This window comes from Schistocerca gregaria, chromosome 8, assembly GCF_023897955.1.
Source record: "Schistocerca gregaria isolate iqSchGreg1 chromosome 8, iqSchGreg1.2, whole genome shotgun sequence".
Classification (NCBI taxonomy): Eukaryota; Metazoa; Arthropoda; class Insecta; order Orthoptera; family Acrididae; genus Schistocerca; species Schistocerca gregaria.
This window is the reverse complement of record NC_064927.1, coordinates 292,790,635-292,804,468: the sequence shown is the minus strand read 5'-3', so window position 1 is coordinate 292,804,468 and position 13,834 is coordinate 292,790,635. Positions and strand designations below refer to the sequence as shown.

The 13,834-nt window shown below is 41.7% G+C and overlaps 1 protein-coding gene across 1 annotated transcript; it reads left to right on the top strand.

The window, feature by feature from the left end:
- Nucleotides 1-5,187: 5,187 nt before the first annotated feature.
- On the top strand, nt 5,188-12,440 carry LOC126285397 (cuticle protein 7-like). Its single transcript, XM_049984741.1, has 4 exons — nt 5,188-5,274; nt 8,902-9,084; nt 10,310-10,505; nt 12,003-12,440. Exons 1-4 carry the CDS (start codon nt 5,260-5,262, stop codon nt 12,062-12,064), a joined length of 456 nt encoding a protein of 151 aa, XP_049840698.1. The 5' UTR covers nt 5,188-5,259; the 3' UTR covers nt 12,065-12,440.
- The last annotated feature ends 1,394 nt before the right edge of the window (nt 12,441-13,834 follow it).

Here is a 13,834-nt window from a genome sequence, read left to right as displayed (position 1 = left end):
GAGGATACATGTATCCACCCTCCGGCGCATGGAATCCCAAATGCGCTGATGCAGCCCTGGAGAATGGCGTATTGTATCACAGCCGTCCACAATACGAGCACGAAGAGTCTCTACATTTGGTACCGGGGTTGCGTAGACAAGAGCTTTCAAATGCCCCCATAAATGAAGGTCAAGAGGGTTGAGGTCAGGAGAGCGTGGAGGCCATGGAATTGGTCCGCCTCTACCAGTCCATCGGTCACCGAATCTGTTGTTGAGAAGCGTACGAACACATCGACTGAAATGTGCTGGAGCTCCATCATGCATGAACCACATGTTGTGTCGTACTTGTAAAGGCACATGTTCTAACAGCGCAGGTAGAGTATCTCGTATGAAATCATGATAACGTGCTCCATTGAGCGTAGGTGGAAGAACATGGGGCCCAATCAAGACACCACCAATAATGTCTGCCCAAACGTTCACAGAAAATCTGTGTTGATGACGTGATTGCTCAATTGCGTGGGGATTCTCGTCATCACACACATGTTGATTGTGAAAATTTACAGTTTGATGACGTTGGAATGAAGCCTCATCCGTAAAGAGAACATTTGCACTGAAATGAGGATTGACACATTGTTGGATGAACCATTCGCAGAAGTGTACCCGTGGAGGCCAATCATCTGCTGATTGTGCCTGCACACGCTGTACATGGTACGGAAACAACTGGTTCTCCCGTAGCACTCTCCATACAGTGACGTGGTCAACGTTACCTTGTACATCAGCAACTTCTCGACGATGACGTTTTATTGTCAACTGCACAAACAATTGCCTCGTCTATTGCAGGTGTCCTCGTCGTTCTAGGTCTTCCCCAGTCGCGAGTCATAGGCTGGAATGTTCCGTGCTCTCTAAGACGCCGATCAATTGCTTCGAACGTCTTCCTGTCGGGACACCTTCGTTTTGGAAATGTGTCTCGATACAAACATACCGCTCCACGGCTATTGCCCAGTGCTAATCCATCCATCAAATGGGCATCTGCCAACTCCGCGTTTGTAAACATTGCACTGACTGCAAAACCACGTTCGTGATGAGCACTAACCTGTTGATGTTACGTACTGATGTGCTTGATGCTAGTACTGTAGAGCAATGACTCGCATGTCAAGACAAGCACCGAAGTCAACATTACCTTCCTTCAATTGGGCCAACTGGCGGTGAATCGAGGAAGTACAGTACATACTGACGAAACTAGAATGAGCTCTAACATGGAAATGAAGCGTTTCCGGACACATGTCCACATAACATCTATTCTTTATTTGTGTGTGAGGAATGTTTCGTGAAAGTTTGGCCGTACCTTTTTGTAACTCCCTGTATAAACGATTTGGGAGACAATCTGAGCAGCCGTCTTTGGTTGTTTGCAATCGACTAATGAAGTCATCAGAAGATCAAAACAAACTGCAAAACGATTTAGAAGAAATATCGGAATGGTGCGAAAAGTGACAGTTGACCTTAAATAACGAAAGGTGTGAGGTCATCCACACGAGTGCTAAAAGGAATGCGTTAAACTTCGGTTACACGATAAATGAGTCTAATCTAAAAGCCGTAAATTCAACTAAATACCTAGGTTTTACAATTACGAGCAACTTAAATTGGAAGGAACACACAGAAAATGTTGTGAGGAAGGCTAATCAAAGACTGCGTTTCATTGCTAGGACACTTAGAAAATGTAACAGACCTACTAAGGAGACTGCCTACACTACGCTTGCCCGTCCTCTTTTAGAATACTGTTGCGCTCTGTGGGATGCTTACCAGATAGGACTGATGGAGTACATCGAAAAAGTTCAAAGAATGGAAGCACATTTTGTATTATCCCGAAATATGGGAGAGAGTGTCACAGAAATGATACAGGACTTGGTCTGGAAATAATTAAAAGAAAGGCGTTTTTCGTTGCGACGCAATCTTCTCACGAAATTCCAATCACCAACTTTCTTCTCCGAATGCGAAAATATTTTGTTGACACCGACCTACATAGGGAGGAACGATCACCACGATAAAATAAGGGAAGTCAGAGCTCGTACGGAAAGATGTAGATGTTCATTCTTTCAGCGAGCTATACGAGATTGTAATAATAGGGAATTGTGAAGGTGGTTCGATCAACCCTCTCCCAGGCACTTAAATGTGATTTGCAGAGTATCTTTGCACATGGACGAGGGTTGGAGAACAATATGGAAACACCTCGACAAATGCATGCTTGAACTTAAATACAGATCCTGGTGAGGCCTACAGGATGCGCTGATGTATCGCGGACGGCACCTGCGCAGCGTCATCAATACATATCAGGTGTTAGCCGTGACCAGAACAGTGTTTTGCGAAGTTGTGAATGCTGTACATCGAAACTAAATTATTCGAACGTAGGATAACTCTTTGGTGTTCGTATGGCGAGTGCTTCCGTAACTTAGATAGCCAAAGTGTTTGGTATATCACGAGGCATCGTATCAAAGATTTATACCGCACGCAGGGGAAGCGGAAAACCATTATCCACTGAGTCACAACTCGGACGAAAGTAAGTGTTGAATGATCGATACGGATGGCCTTTGAACAGGACTACGACCGCTCAAGTCACTGCAGAAATGAATGGCGACTGGCGCACTCGCGAATGCCGTCAGCGCCAAAACAACGTTGGAGTTCCATGAGCAGGGAACTGCAAGGCTATCTGAGATTTCAAAGCCACGCGTTAAGGATGCTGATGCCCGTAATATGGAAACGTGCTGCAGAAGCCATAAAACCTTGACTATGGAGCACCGGAAGAAAGTTATTTGGTTGGACGAGTCTTGCTGCACACTGTCTCCAGCTTCTGTCCCGCTTTTCACCATCATTCGTGACTGTGGCTCGATTGGGCGGTGAATAAAGTTGCACTGTGTGAAAGTTGGGGCTTTGAACGGGCGCTGATGACGGCGCAGTTCAGCGCCTCACACACCAAACATCATGAAGTCATCAACTTCCCTCGTTGAGAGCAATTCTTGACACAAAACAACATTGCGGAGGCGATCGTACAGCGGTATCGACCGTTTAGGCAAGGTTAAGTACAGACGAGCCGTGTACCTCCTTCGCGGTGGAATGATTGGAACTGATCGGCTGTCAGGCACCCTCCGTTTAATAGTGATATCTCTGGAGAGTCAATGGGACTGCGTCTGTGATACAATGTCCATAGTCATCGTCTATCTTCATTAGTTCTGGGAACTGGTGATGCACAACGTTTTTTGAAGTTTGTATGTAACTGTTATACAGTGTATTTTACATATATTTAAATAAGTTATTGTTGTATGTAGACCGTAAAAAGCATCGTCTAAATGATGGAAGTATTTTAAGTACCGGAGGATGTCTGTTTTATTCCTTTACTGTACCATGCATATAAATTACGTTTCAGCCTTGAGCATTATTAGATGTCTACACTATAATGCCAAAAGTACAGCAAATAGGTAAGATATATTTGCAGATAACGTTACGTCAGAGTATTACAATAATTGTTTAAATTACGTACATGATCTTGGTGATATGAGTGTCACGTTTGGAAACGTTTCTTTTGTGTTATTTGGTGACAGACACCTTCCCACACATACAATGGTCGAATGTAACTAACAGGTAGCTTCATAGCCCCTGCACATTCATTTAGCAGCATACTGCGTACTTTTCCGCCCTCATTCATACACATAACTGTTACAAATCGCAGGAAACATGCATCAACCGAAGAGCATACTAAGACCTATCATTTTGCATGGACAAAGTTATGGGTGGAGGGATCTGCAGTGATGCGGTCACAGTGATGTATGCGAGGCTGTGACCACATGACTGCAGATCCTATTTTGTTGATGCAGGTTTTCCGTGATTAGTAACAGTTACGTGCATGTATGAGTTCAGAGAAGTATACGGTATGCTGCTGAACGAATATGCAAGAACTAGGAAGCTGTCTGTTAGTAAGGTTCTTTTCTACATGACGTGTTGTGAACGTTGTCCTTGTAAGCTGATTGGTATTTGCAAGACCGTATCTATAACATCCGAGATGTGAGTATGTGGGAACGTGTATGTCCCAAAATAACATGAAACAAACATTTTGATCACCAATATCCACTAAGTAATTTAAGCAACATTTATAATGCGCATGCGTAATGTTGTCCACTAATATGTCTCACCTATTTACTGCACTTTTGATACTATATTGCTGACATTTGACAATGACCTAAGAACGGAACTGGCCAGTAATGTAATTTATATGCATGGTGCAGTAAAGGAATAACACTGACAGCCTACGGTTGTTAAAAAACTTCCGTTATTTAGACGATACGTTAAGGTTATGGACCTTTACATGAATAAATTACAAAAAGTAACAACGGAACGACAGGAGCTATCATGCGACCCATTTTAGGTCGTGAAATTCAGGGACTGCACTCAAATCTGAAAAATGCTGTAGCCAGGGGAAACTCCAAAAAAAAAAAAAAAAAAAAAAAAAAAGTTTATAGCCAAGGACAAACTTAAAGAATGTACAAGTGTACAGTTGGCAACATACACGACATAATGCGAAGATAAGTAATGAAAAAAATCTACTCATGGTGGTACAACAGTACTGAGACAAATCTAGCCTTAAAAAAGTAGGAAGAAGTACGTTTTTCCCGCGAGTGTGACTTCAAGGTATTTTATTTGTATGTGAACACGAATGTACTTCAGAGGCTTCAGTGTAAACATTCTAGAACGATCGTCTCCGTTGAGAACCGCTTCGGAATACACACAGCGCTTTGGTGGGAAAGCTAACACACGCATGGCAAAGTAATCAATGGCTGCGCTATAAGAAGAGAGTTGGGTTGGCTACAGTCGTCAGGTGGGCGCGACCACTGCTTTAACAGGGAAAAAACATTGAGTATTTCCGCAAGAAAGTAGTTCACAGCATAGCTGCACGTAGTAGCGGCGGGCGTTCCGATATGTGCACGCCCGTGACGAGTTTTGAAACTGTCCGGGGCCGCGGGCCGAATCGCGTGCCATGCGGGCGGACGATCTGAGCCGCCACGGGGACCCGGGCTTTCGCCGCTCCCGTTTGCCTGGGCCTACGCGCCACCTCGTGGCAAGGGCAAGAAAACGCTTTGGCGCCAGCGGGGGTGGAGCAAGAAGCGGGAGCAGACTTTTTCAGTGGCATACGTAGCGCACTGTGGCACCGCCCGTATAAATGGGCACCGATCGACAATACTGGCACCAGTTACACCTTAAGTGTGCGCCGAGTACCTGAACTCACAAGCAGACATGATCCGTGGGCAGGTGAGCTGGAATGGTAGCTTTGCGATATTCTTGAGCTTCATGTCAATTGGCGACTCAGTTATTGACTTGACTGGTTTTTAGTTGGTCTTCATGCTATAACTATTTCTCAAGAAAAATATTAGATTGTATTCTACTATTGCATCAGGAACAAGTTGTGGCCTAATATTTTCGCAAGAATTTATGATAATCGTACGTGGATCTGCACAACCTAATACTCGGCAAGAAAGATATAAGACAGGAAAGAAGGAAGATTAGTGTTCACGACGTCGATATTAGAAATGCAGGACACGCTAAGTAGGACTACTTGAAACAGTCTTACACGCTCTTATTCACCATTTAAGCCATTCTCAGTTAAGAATTGTAGACAGAGGTGTTCTAATAGTTTAAGAAATTTTTAAAATGTTCATTCTTAACGCAGTCATGGCCCGTTAATTTGCAGTAGGGTGGAGGTTACAGCTATAACCATTTCCCGATAGCCCTCACTCAAGAGAAATATTCAATCGCAAATGAATATATGATACTGCGAGAACAGTTTGATAGGGCATCCTTAGGAGAGTCAACAATGACAAAACTATTCCACCGTGTGCAACAAATATGACAGGTTAGGAAGAATTTAATAATTCCAGTGGTAACAGGTGAGAATATTACCGACACATCAGTTTGCTAAGTCATTTGTTGCAAAATACTGAAAAGAGTTGTTTAGGGAAGGATGGGAAGCCTGGTAGAAGGCGACCTTAGAAGAGATGAGATTGTGCACTGGAGAATTTTAGGAACACGCGAGGCAGTGCTGATTCTACGTCTTAGAATAGGCTAAAGAAAGGCGAACCTACGCTTATAGTAACTATACATTTAGAGAAAGCTTTTGGCAATGTTGACTGGAATAAATTATGAAGGCAGCAGGCATACAATAGAGGGAACGAAAGTTTGTATAGAATTTGCACAGAAACAAGACTGCACTTATAAGAATCGAAAGATGCCACATGGCAACAGTGGCTGAGAGAGAACGAGGTAGTGTTGTGGACTGTCCCCAGTGTTATTCAGTTTGCACACTAAATAAACAGATAAGAAAACATGGCAAAGTATGGGAAGGGCATTAAAGTTCAAGGAGAATAAATAAAAGCTTTGAGGTTTGCTGATGACATTGTAATTCTCTCGGAGACGGGAAAGGACTTGGAAGGGAAGTTGAACAGAATAGGTCGTGATATGAAATGAGGTTATAAGATATCAAAACAATTGAAACAACAGTAATGGACTGTAGTTGATTTAAATCAGGTGATGCTTAGGGATTTAGACTGGGAGATGAGACACTAAAATTAGAAGAACAGTAAAATAACTTATGATGGCCAAGAAGAGAAGATATGAAGTGCAATCTGGCAATACTAAGAAACGCGTTTCTGAAAAAAAAGAAGTTTGTTGACAGTGAATATATATTTAATAGAAAGTACTTTCCGAAGCTGTTAGTCTGGAGAAAATCTTACAGGAAGTGAAACATGCATGATACACTCTTCAGAAAAGAAGAAAACAGAAGGTTTTGAATTTTAATGCTACACAAAAGTGCTGTACATTGGACTGGTAGATCAGTTAACTAATGAAGAGGTAACTGGGGGAAAAAGATATTTATGGCTGAACTCTGCTAAAAGAAGAAATGAGTTAAAAGGTGGCTGAGGCACGAAGCAATTTTGAATTTGAAACGGAAGGGAAGTCTGAGGAATGGGGGGATATGAAAACTGAAGAGGGAGAACAAGGCATGAATACAGCAAGGAGTTTCAAATGAATGTAAGTTGCATAAGATAGGGTAGCGTGATAGCAGCATCAAACCAGTCTTCGGACTGAGAACTACTGCCAGAACAACCAAAACAATATCCCAATGTCGAGCATTGTGCAGAGTGGTTGTACAAAATCGCCTCAAATCGGTGGAGGGAATCTGTCGAGAGTTAGAAAGTGCTACCATCGCCCCGCCAGCAAAGTGACGCTCCGTGGGGCAGAATTGTCGAGCAGCTCCTCATAAGCCAAATATCTTAGTCAGTGTTAAACGACAGTTGAAATGGCGTAAAGGGCAACGCTGCTGGCCAGTGGATCAGGCTATACCCTCTGGCAGTCCGACGGAATGGTATGGGTTTGACGATTGCCAGAGAGCATTACCTGCTATCATGTGTAATCTCAACAGATGTGCGAAAGAGTGGTGTCACGGTATGAGAACGTTTTCCGAAGTTAGGATGTGGCCCCCTTATTGCGTTTGAGGAGACTCTAAATGAGGAAGGTAAGCAAACGTATTACACCATTGTTACCGCGTACAGTAGAGGAACAGTTCGGAGACGCTGACAGTTTGTACCGGCATGAGAATGCACGCTGTTACACAGAGGCAGCTGTGAGGCGATGGTTTGTGGACAATTACATTCCTGAAACGATCTGGCTTGCCCAGAGAGGAATAGTTTCGGGATTTACTATATCCTGTCCAGGCCGCTGCGTCCAGCATCACTACCTTCTCTGAAGAAGAATGTTCTGCCACCTCTCTGAAAGTGTCCCCAGCAGAGGACAAGCCGTCATAAAGACCAAGGATGGACACTCCCATGTCAGTCTCCTCTAACAGTTGTCCAGATGTTTTAAATCAGATGGTTTCCAGAGTTTCGTGTGTCACATTTCAATGAGAAAGCACATAGAGAAGGCTACAGGACTATATTATGGTCTGAATTACGTAAATAATGCAAAGGATATTAAAGAGGGGTCTAGGGAAAAATAATCACTGAAACATTTCTGTAATATTTAACGTTATATCAACAGCGAAAGCATGTGTAAATGTAAAGACCACTCAGCCACAGAAACAAACCAGAAAAATAATGGAGAAGAGTATTAACAAAATTGTACCGAAGTTCACCAGGGAACAATTTTGGGGAAAGTGTCAAAAATCGATAAATGGATGACACAATAGGATACCAATACATCGCCTCCGAAAACGTATTCAGTTAGTAATTCAGTACTTAGATAAAATAACATTTTCATAAAGAATTTGGGAAGAACATTTGGAACGTGAATTTGGATGTCCGTTCTTGTTCTACTTTGTGTTTAATCTTTAAGCAGTTCACATTTTTTTGTTTTGTTTTGTTTCCTTTGCAAAGTGCTCACCAAAAGAGGTCGAAAACATCGTAGGTCTGCTGTGGTTGGAGGACAGTTCAGTTATTAACTATTTATATTATAAATCTGAGTAATATTTCGCCTCTCTATGCATTGTTCATTTGTGGAGTCGATGTTTGAAAGCCTGCTACTAAATAAATTTCAGATAACGTAATTGCGTGACATTGTTTTAACACTTTATTCCCACTGATTTCCGAAGAGCTATATCGTCATCTATAATACTGGTTGTTAGATTTTTGTATTTGTTGGGACACCATAATTTGGTACATAATCATTCGAATTTTGGGGGTAAAAATTAGTATTGCCAGACGTGAAGAAAGTCTGGTTTCAGAATGAGTATGGAATAAATAATTACAAAAGGTGATTGGTGGTATGCCATTTCGATCTTCTCAAATGTTACTAGTTAGTCAAGAAATGATTGATACTTGACAGATGTATGATACTTTCCTTCATATATGAACTTGTTTTCAAATTTGCTTCATTATCTGTCTTCAGATACTGGCAGCACTGTTGCTGTTGGGGATTGCTGCAAAGTGCCAGCAGGCGCTGTGCGGCCACGCCCACTCCTACGCCCACCAGACGGGTCCCGTGGTGGGTCCCGCCCACCCAGTCACCGTGGGACACGCCGGCTATGGGGGATACGGACACGGACACGGAGGACACAGTGTGGACTACGTGGTGAGTCTGTAGTTCGTGATGGCGGTGCTCCACAGCGCTTCTCTATACGATTCTATTGGTAAAAGACTGACTTTCTCCCGCTAATCTCATTAAGTGCGTCCTAGTGTCCTCTTAGTGTCTTACTGGCAAATAATAAATATGAACAAACCGTCTTTAAATTTACATCAAAATCACAGTTAATGGGACCTATCTTTGAAGTACGGTCCTCTACTTACATGTTTGTCAGGAATGTTCCTGTATTGTGATGCACCACGGATAAACACAGAAATAATGAGAGAACAAAGCTACCAACAACTTAGAAAATATATTTATTGTTTGTTTGATTTAACCAGGGGGACAAAACAACGGTGGTCCCTGGCCCCTGTTGCTCACGCCAAAACCAAGTTAATTGCGTAGTATCCCTCCCTGGCATTCTAGAAAAGCCAACTAATACCCTTAAAGGGTAGAAGGAGCCCTTTGCTAAATATCCGTTGCAAAATACTTAAGCATACGTGTTTATTCCCCTTTATAATTGGCTCTCATCAAGCCGCAAAGTCTAACTTACTCCTACGTTAGTCACTCATTAATGTCTTATCACAAAGGGAAACCTTAATTCCCATGATCACTCCTTGTGGATGTCACTAAAACTGTTTTTCTCAGTCATTTGGGGTCGTATGGTCTCAGATTCATTATACTTCCCAAGGACTCTCAATTGAAATACACTTAGATGTTCTATCTGTAATCAGTAATCAGCGACGTTACTACAAACCAAACCTCGTTGAGGAATATGTGCGCTCTGCTCTGGCGTCTTCGCCGAGGTTCTTCCCTGGGCCACCATCAGCCTCACTCATTTGTTGTGCTGGTCACCAAGACTGCATGAACGTGTATCAGTTCCACAGATCTTCCGCATGTATACGTTTCAGGTCAGTAGCAGCTTCCGATCTGCCCCAAGGATATGATAGTAACACTCGGCTAGGATGGCTCCGCTCTTTCCTTTTGATCAGTTCTCTCAGGCTCAAATGGAGGTGAGACGGGTGGAGAACCGAGGATTTACATCGGCTGGAATTTTCATCATCTGAGGGCAGCACAGTTTTCAGCTCCAGTCTTTCAGAACCATTGCCATCTGCTTCACCCTCAGTTATTGTGAACTCTGTTTCTCGTTGTATTTGAAATCGAAAGAGGTGGGAGTTAAACTTTCTATGCAGCTCATGTCAGAGTAGTATTACTGTTATTTCTGTAAATCCAGGCGTACCCGAAGTACGAGTTCGAGTACGGGGTGTCTGACGGGCACACAGGGGACCACCACTCCCAGAAGGAGCACCGCGACGGAGACGTGGTGACGGGCGAGTACTCGCTCAAGGAAGCGGACGGCAGCGTGCGCACCGTCAAGTACCACGCAGACAAGTCCGGCTTCCACCCCGTCGTGCACCACTCGCATCACGGTAAGTAATCCCAAAAAGATACTTTGGAACAGGTTCGAAGGTACTTTCCCGACTCAATAGGGCATAGAGCACTGTTCATTATTTCCCATTAGTACAACCAGATATTGGGGTTCTATACACATACTGTGGTTTGCTACGTAATATCTGTATAGCTGTGTAATTATACGTCTTGTTTTCTGTGTTAATAAAGTTACAGATCTTGACCATCTGGTTTCTTATAATAACGTCATGACCTATTTATTCACTATAAAGAGACATGTGAATATTCTGTACCGATGTACCCAATAAATGAAATTAATTCTATATATGCATATGTTGACAGTGCTTGTGATCTTTATAGCAATATCCGTGCAGGTCCCATCAGATAACATGTTTCTACATGCAGACATCATCAGATTCGAATTGAAGACAATGGTAAATGCTCAGTCTTAATTCAAAACGATACCACTTGTGCCACAAACGACCGATGCTTCTGACACGGGTATTACCGTACTATATCATCAAATATATTGTTCAACTGAAAATAAATAAGTTAAACGTACAATATAGAAAGAAACTTAGAACAAAGACCGCATTATTTAATAGTCTAATTAAACGAATGTTACTTTACAAGGGGATCATCAGACTGTTACTTACTATCGGCACCAATCACTATAAAGCAATGGTTAACTTTTGTAAGGAAATATCATCGGAAAAGAGTGTTACAAGAACTGTCTGAGTAAAAGTTACTTGGGGGCAACGGTGCCATTGAATAACAGCAAAGCTACAACTACGTCGTGAATAAATGTGAAGACGAAGTACTTTATGCTGACAGAATAATTTTGTTGAAGTAAGCTTTCTTATTTGCTCGCTCATGTTGTCTTCTTCTGCAGCGTAGTTAACAGAACAGTTCCAGTTCTTCTACTGCGCCTTTCGTATGCTGTAGTTTGACGGATTTGTGTTCTCCTTTTATAAACTTCATCATTTACATTTTTATTTTATTCACTCTTAATCTACATTATATGCCAAATAGGCCCTTCATTACACTCAACAAGATTTCTGAGCCCTCCGCATTTTCATCAAATTTGGCTGTGTAATTGACGCTTACTTCTGTTCCGGTTAAACTTTCATTCCAGTTCTGTTCATTTTCACTATTCACGTTATCGAGGACATTCAGCAGTTCTACTGAATTTTCGCAATTTTTCCGATCTCATGCTTCAACTGGAATGCAAAATGTGAGCTCTTCTACTTCAGATCATTCTGGTTTTGAACTAATCTTCACCCGTTTGCTGTTCAATTAATTTTTGTATTCTCATCCAAGTTTTTTCAACAACTTTTCATGTGTACAGTACAAAATTTGATTCTGGTTCACGAATCATAAACAAAGTATGCTTGGTATGTTTGAATGTATTAATTCCTGTACAAATAATTGGAATTTGCCTCGTCTGTGACAGAGGTTAATCAATATTTGCGATGCAGTTGTACTTTTCAGTTTCTGACGTTTTAATTTTTTTGCAGGCTACGGCGCTGGATTGGGCGCCGGCGCTGTTGGTTACGGACACGGTCACAGCTACTACTGAAGGCACGTCGCACCATCCGTTCCGAAACGTCCAAGTTCGGAATGCTGCGTACCTCTAGGCTCTCTAATTTTCTTCACAGAACCATTTTCATATTTATTCCTATTTAACCATGAGGATAGCTGCTTATCTTGTAGCTCCATCTTCATCCTGTTGTTATAAACAGCAGTCGCTGATATAGTGTACAAAAATAACTTTATTTTTGTTGTTAAACACAGTAAAATAATGTTTCTGCCTTTGTATTAATTTATACAACAGTGCTAGTCTGAATAACTACTGAAGTTGTATGTATATATTTTCTGTCGATTTTTATACATTTTGTATGATTTATTAATATATGTTGGACAAGAAATAAAATATCTATATGAATAACAACAAACAAGTTTTTCTAAACATATGCGTGGTGTTTGAGTGCAAAAATTATTATCTTCAGACAAGACATGAGTGCAGAATGTTTTATTGGAACTCCAGCGCAACCTCGTAGACTGCCTACACGTCATGAGGAGAAAAAAGGTGATGTACGCAGTGAAATACCCTCAGTGTTTATGCACTAAATTTTGGAAGTGACACGCTTTCTTGAATACGAAGGCAAGGTACTAATCTATTGCGATTGGCGTTTACTAATATTTTATGCATTTTCCAATGCGAAACTCTTGATTTAAATTTTCGGTATAAAAGAAGTGAAAACGAAGTTTCTGTTGGATATTAAAGAATATTCTGTTTACTACTTAGTACATAGTAAGTAGGGGAGTTGATACTGAGAGACACGTTAATACTAGACGTAGCCCATATGTAGTTTGTAAATAGTTTACACAATCTACTTTCTGCAAGTCAAAGCTGATGAGGTGTTAGTAAGACTAAATGTTTAGGATGGGACTTTCACAGGTTGCTCCATACCGTCTTGACTGGATTCAGAAATATGCCCACACTTCACTGTTATATTTTTTGATGTGTTAAAACGATAGTAACGTGTCTAGATTTTTAGACGAAAATCTAAGTCATTCCACAATTGGTGCTGAAATTCTTCTGTGGGGTAAAAGTCACACATAATATCTCATCATCCAGCCCTTTATAATTACCGTTTCATCTCGAGGAGCTAGCAGTGCTACATAGAGCTTAAACCACGGAACTCTTTTTCCGGAGATGTGATGTTCAAATCTTCACTCTGCCATCCGCAGATTAATATCTTCTGGTGCTGCTCATATGATGAAGAGAAAACGCCACCCATTCTCGTTGAATTCAAGCTTGCGATCTCTATGTAATGACCTCATTGCCGACTGATGTTGAACCCGAATACAATGTTCTTCCTACTCGTTACCCCATTATGGGAGTTATCTATTGCTATTAAACTATTCACTTATCGTTCTGTATTAATCAGCTTTTACTAAGTAATTTTGTTTGATTGCATCTGAAAGTGATATCGCTGGGCATTCTTGAATGTCTTTCACTGATCTTACGAATGGGTATCTTCATTACCAGTTGTAATCTACCTACAGTGGTTCTGCAGCCATCGTTATTTTTATGAATTATACTGGTGGCCTAAGGCGCTCCTTTTGCTAGTCAGTGATCACAGATTCTAAGCTTCTAGAATGCAACTCTGCATTTCATAGCTTAATAGCAGCATATCCGCATACGTTCTAACCGACCTTGAATCTTTAGAATACAACTACATGAGCATTATGGCCCACTGTGGCCTTAAACGTAAGCTTTTCGAGATCATTCCATGATCCTCAAGATCATGCATGACGTCGTAGATGATCTTGAACTCGCGAT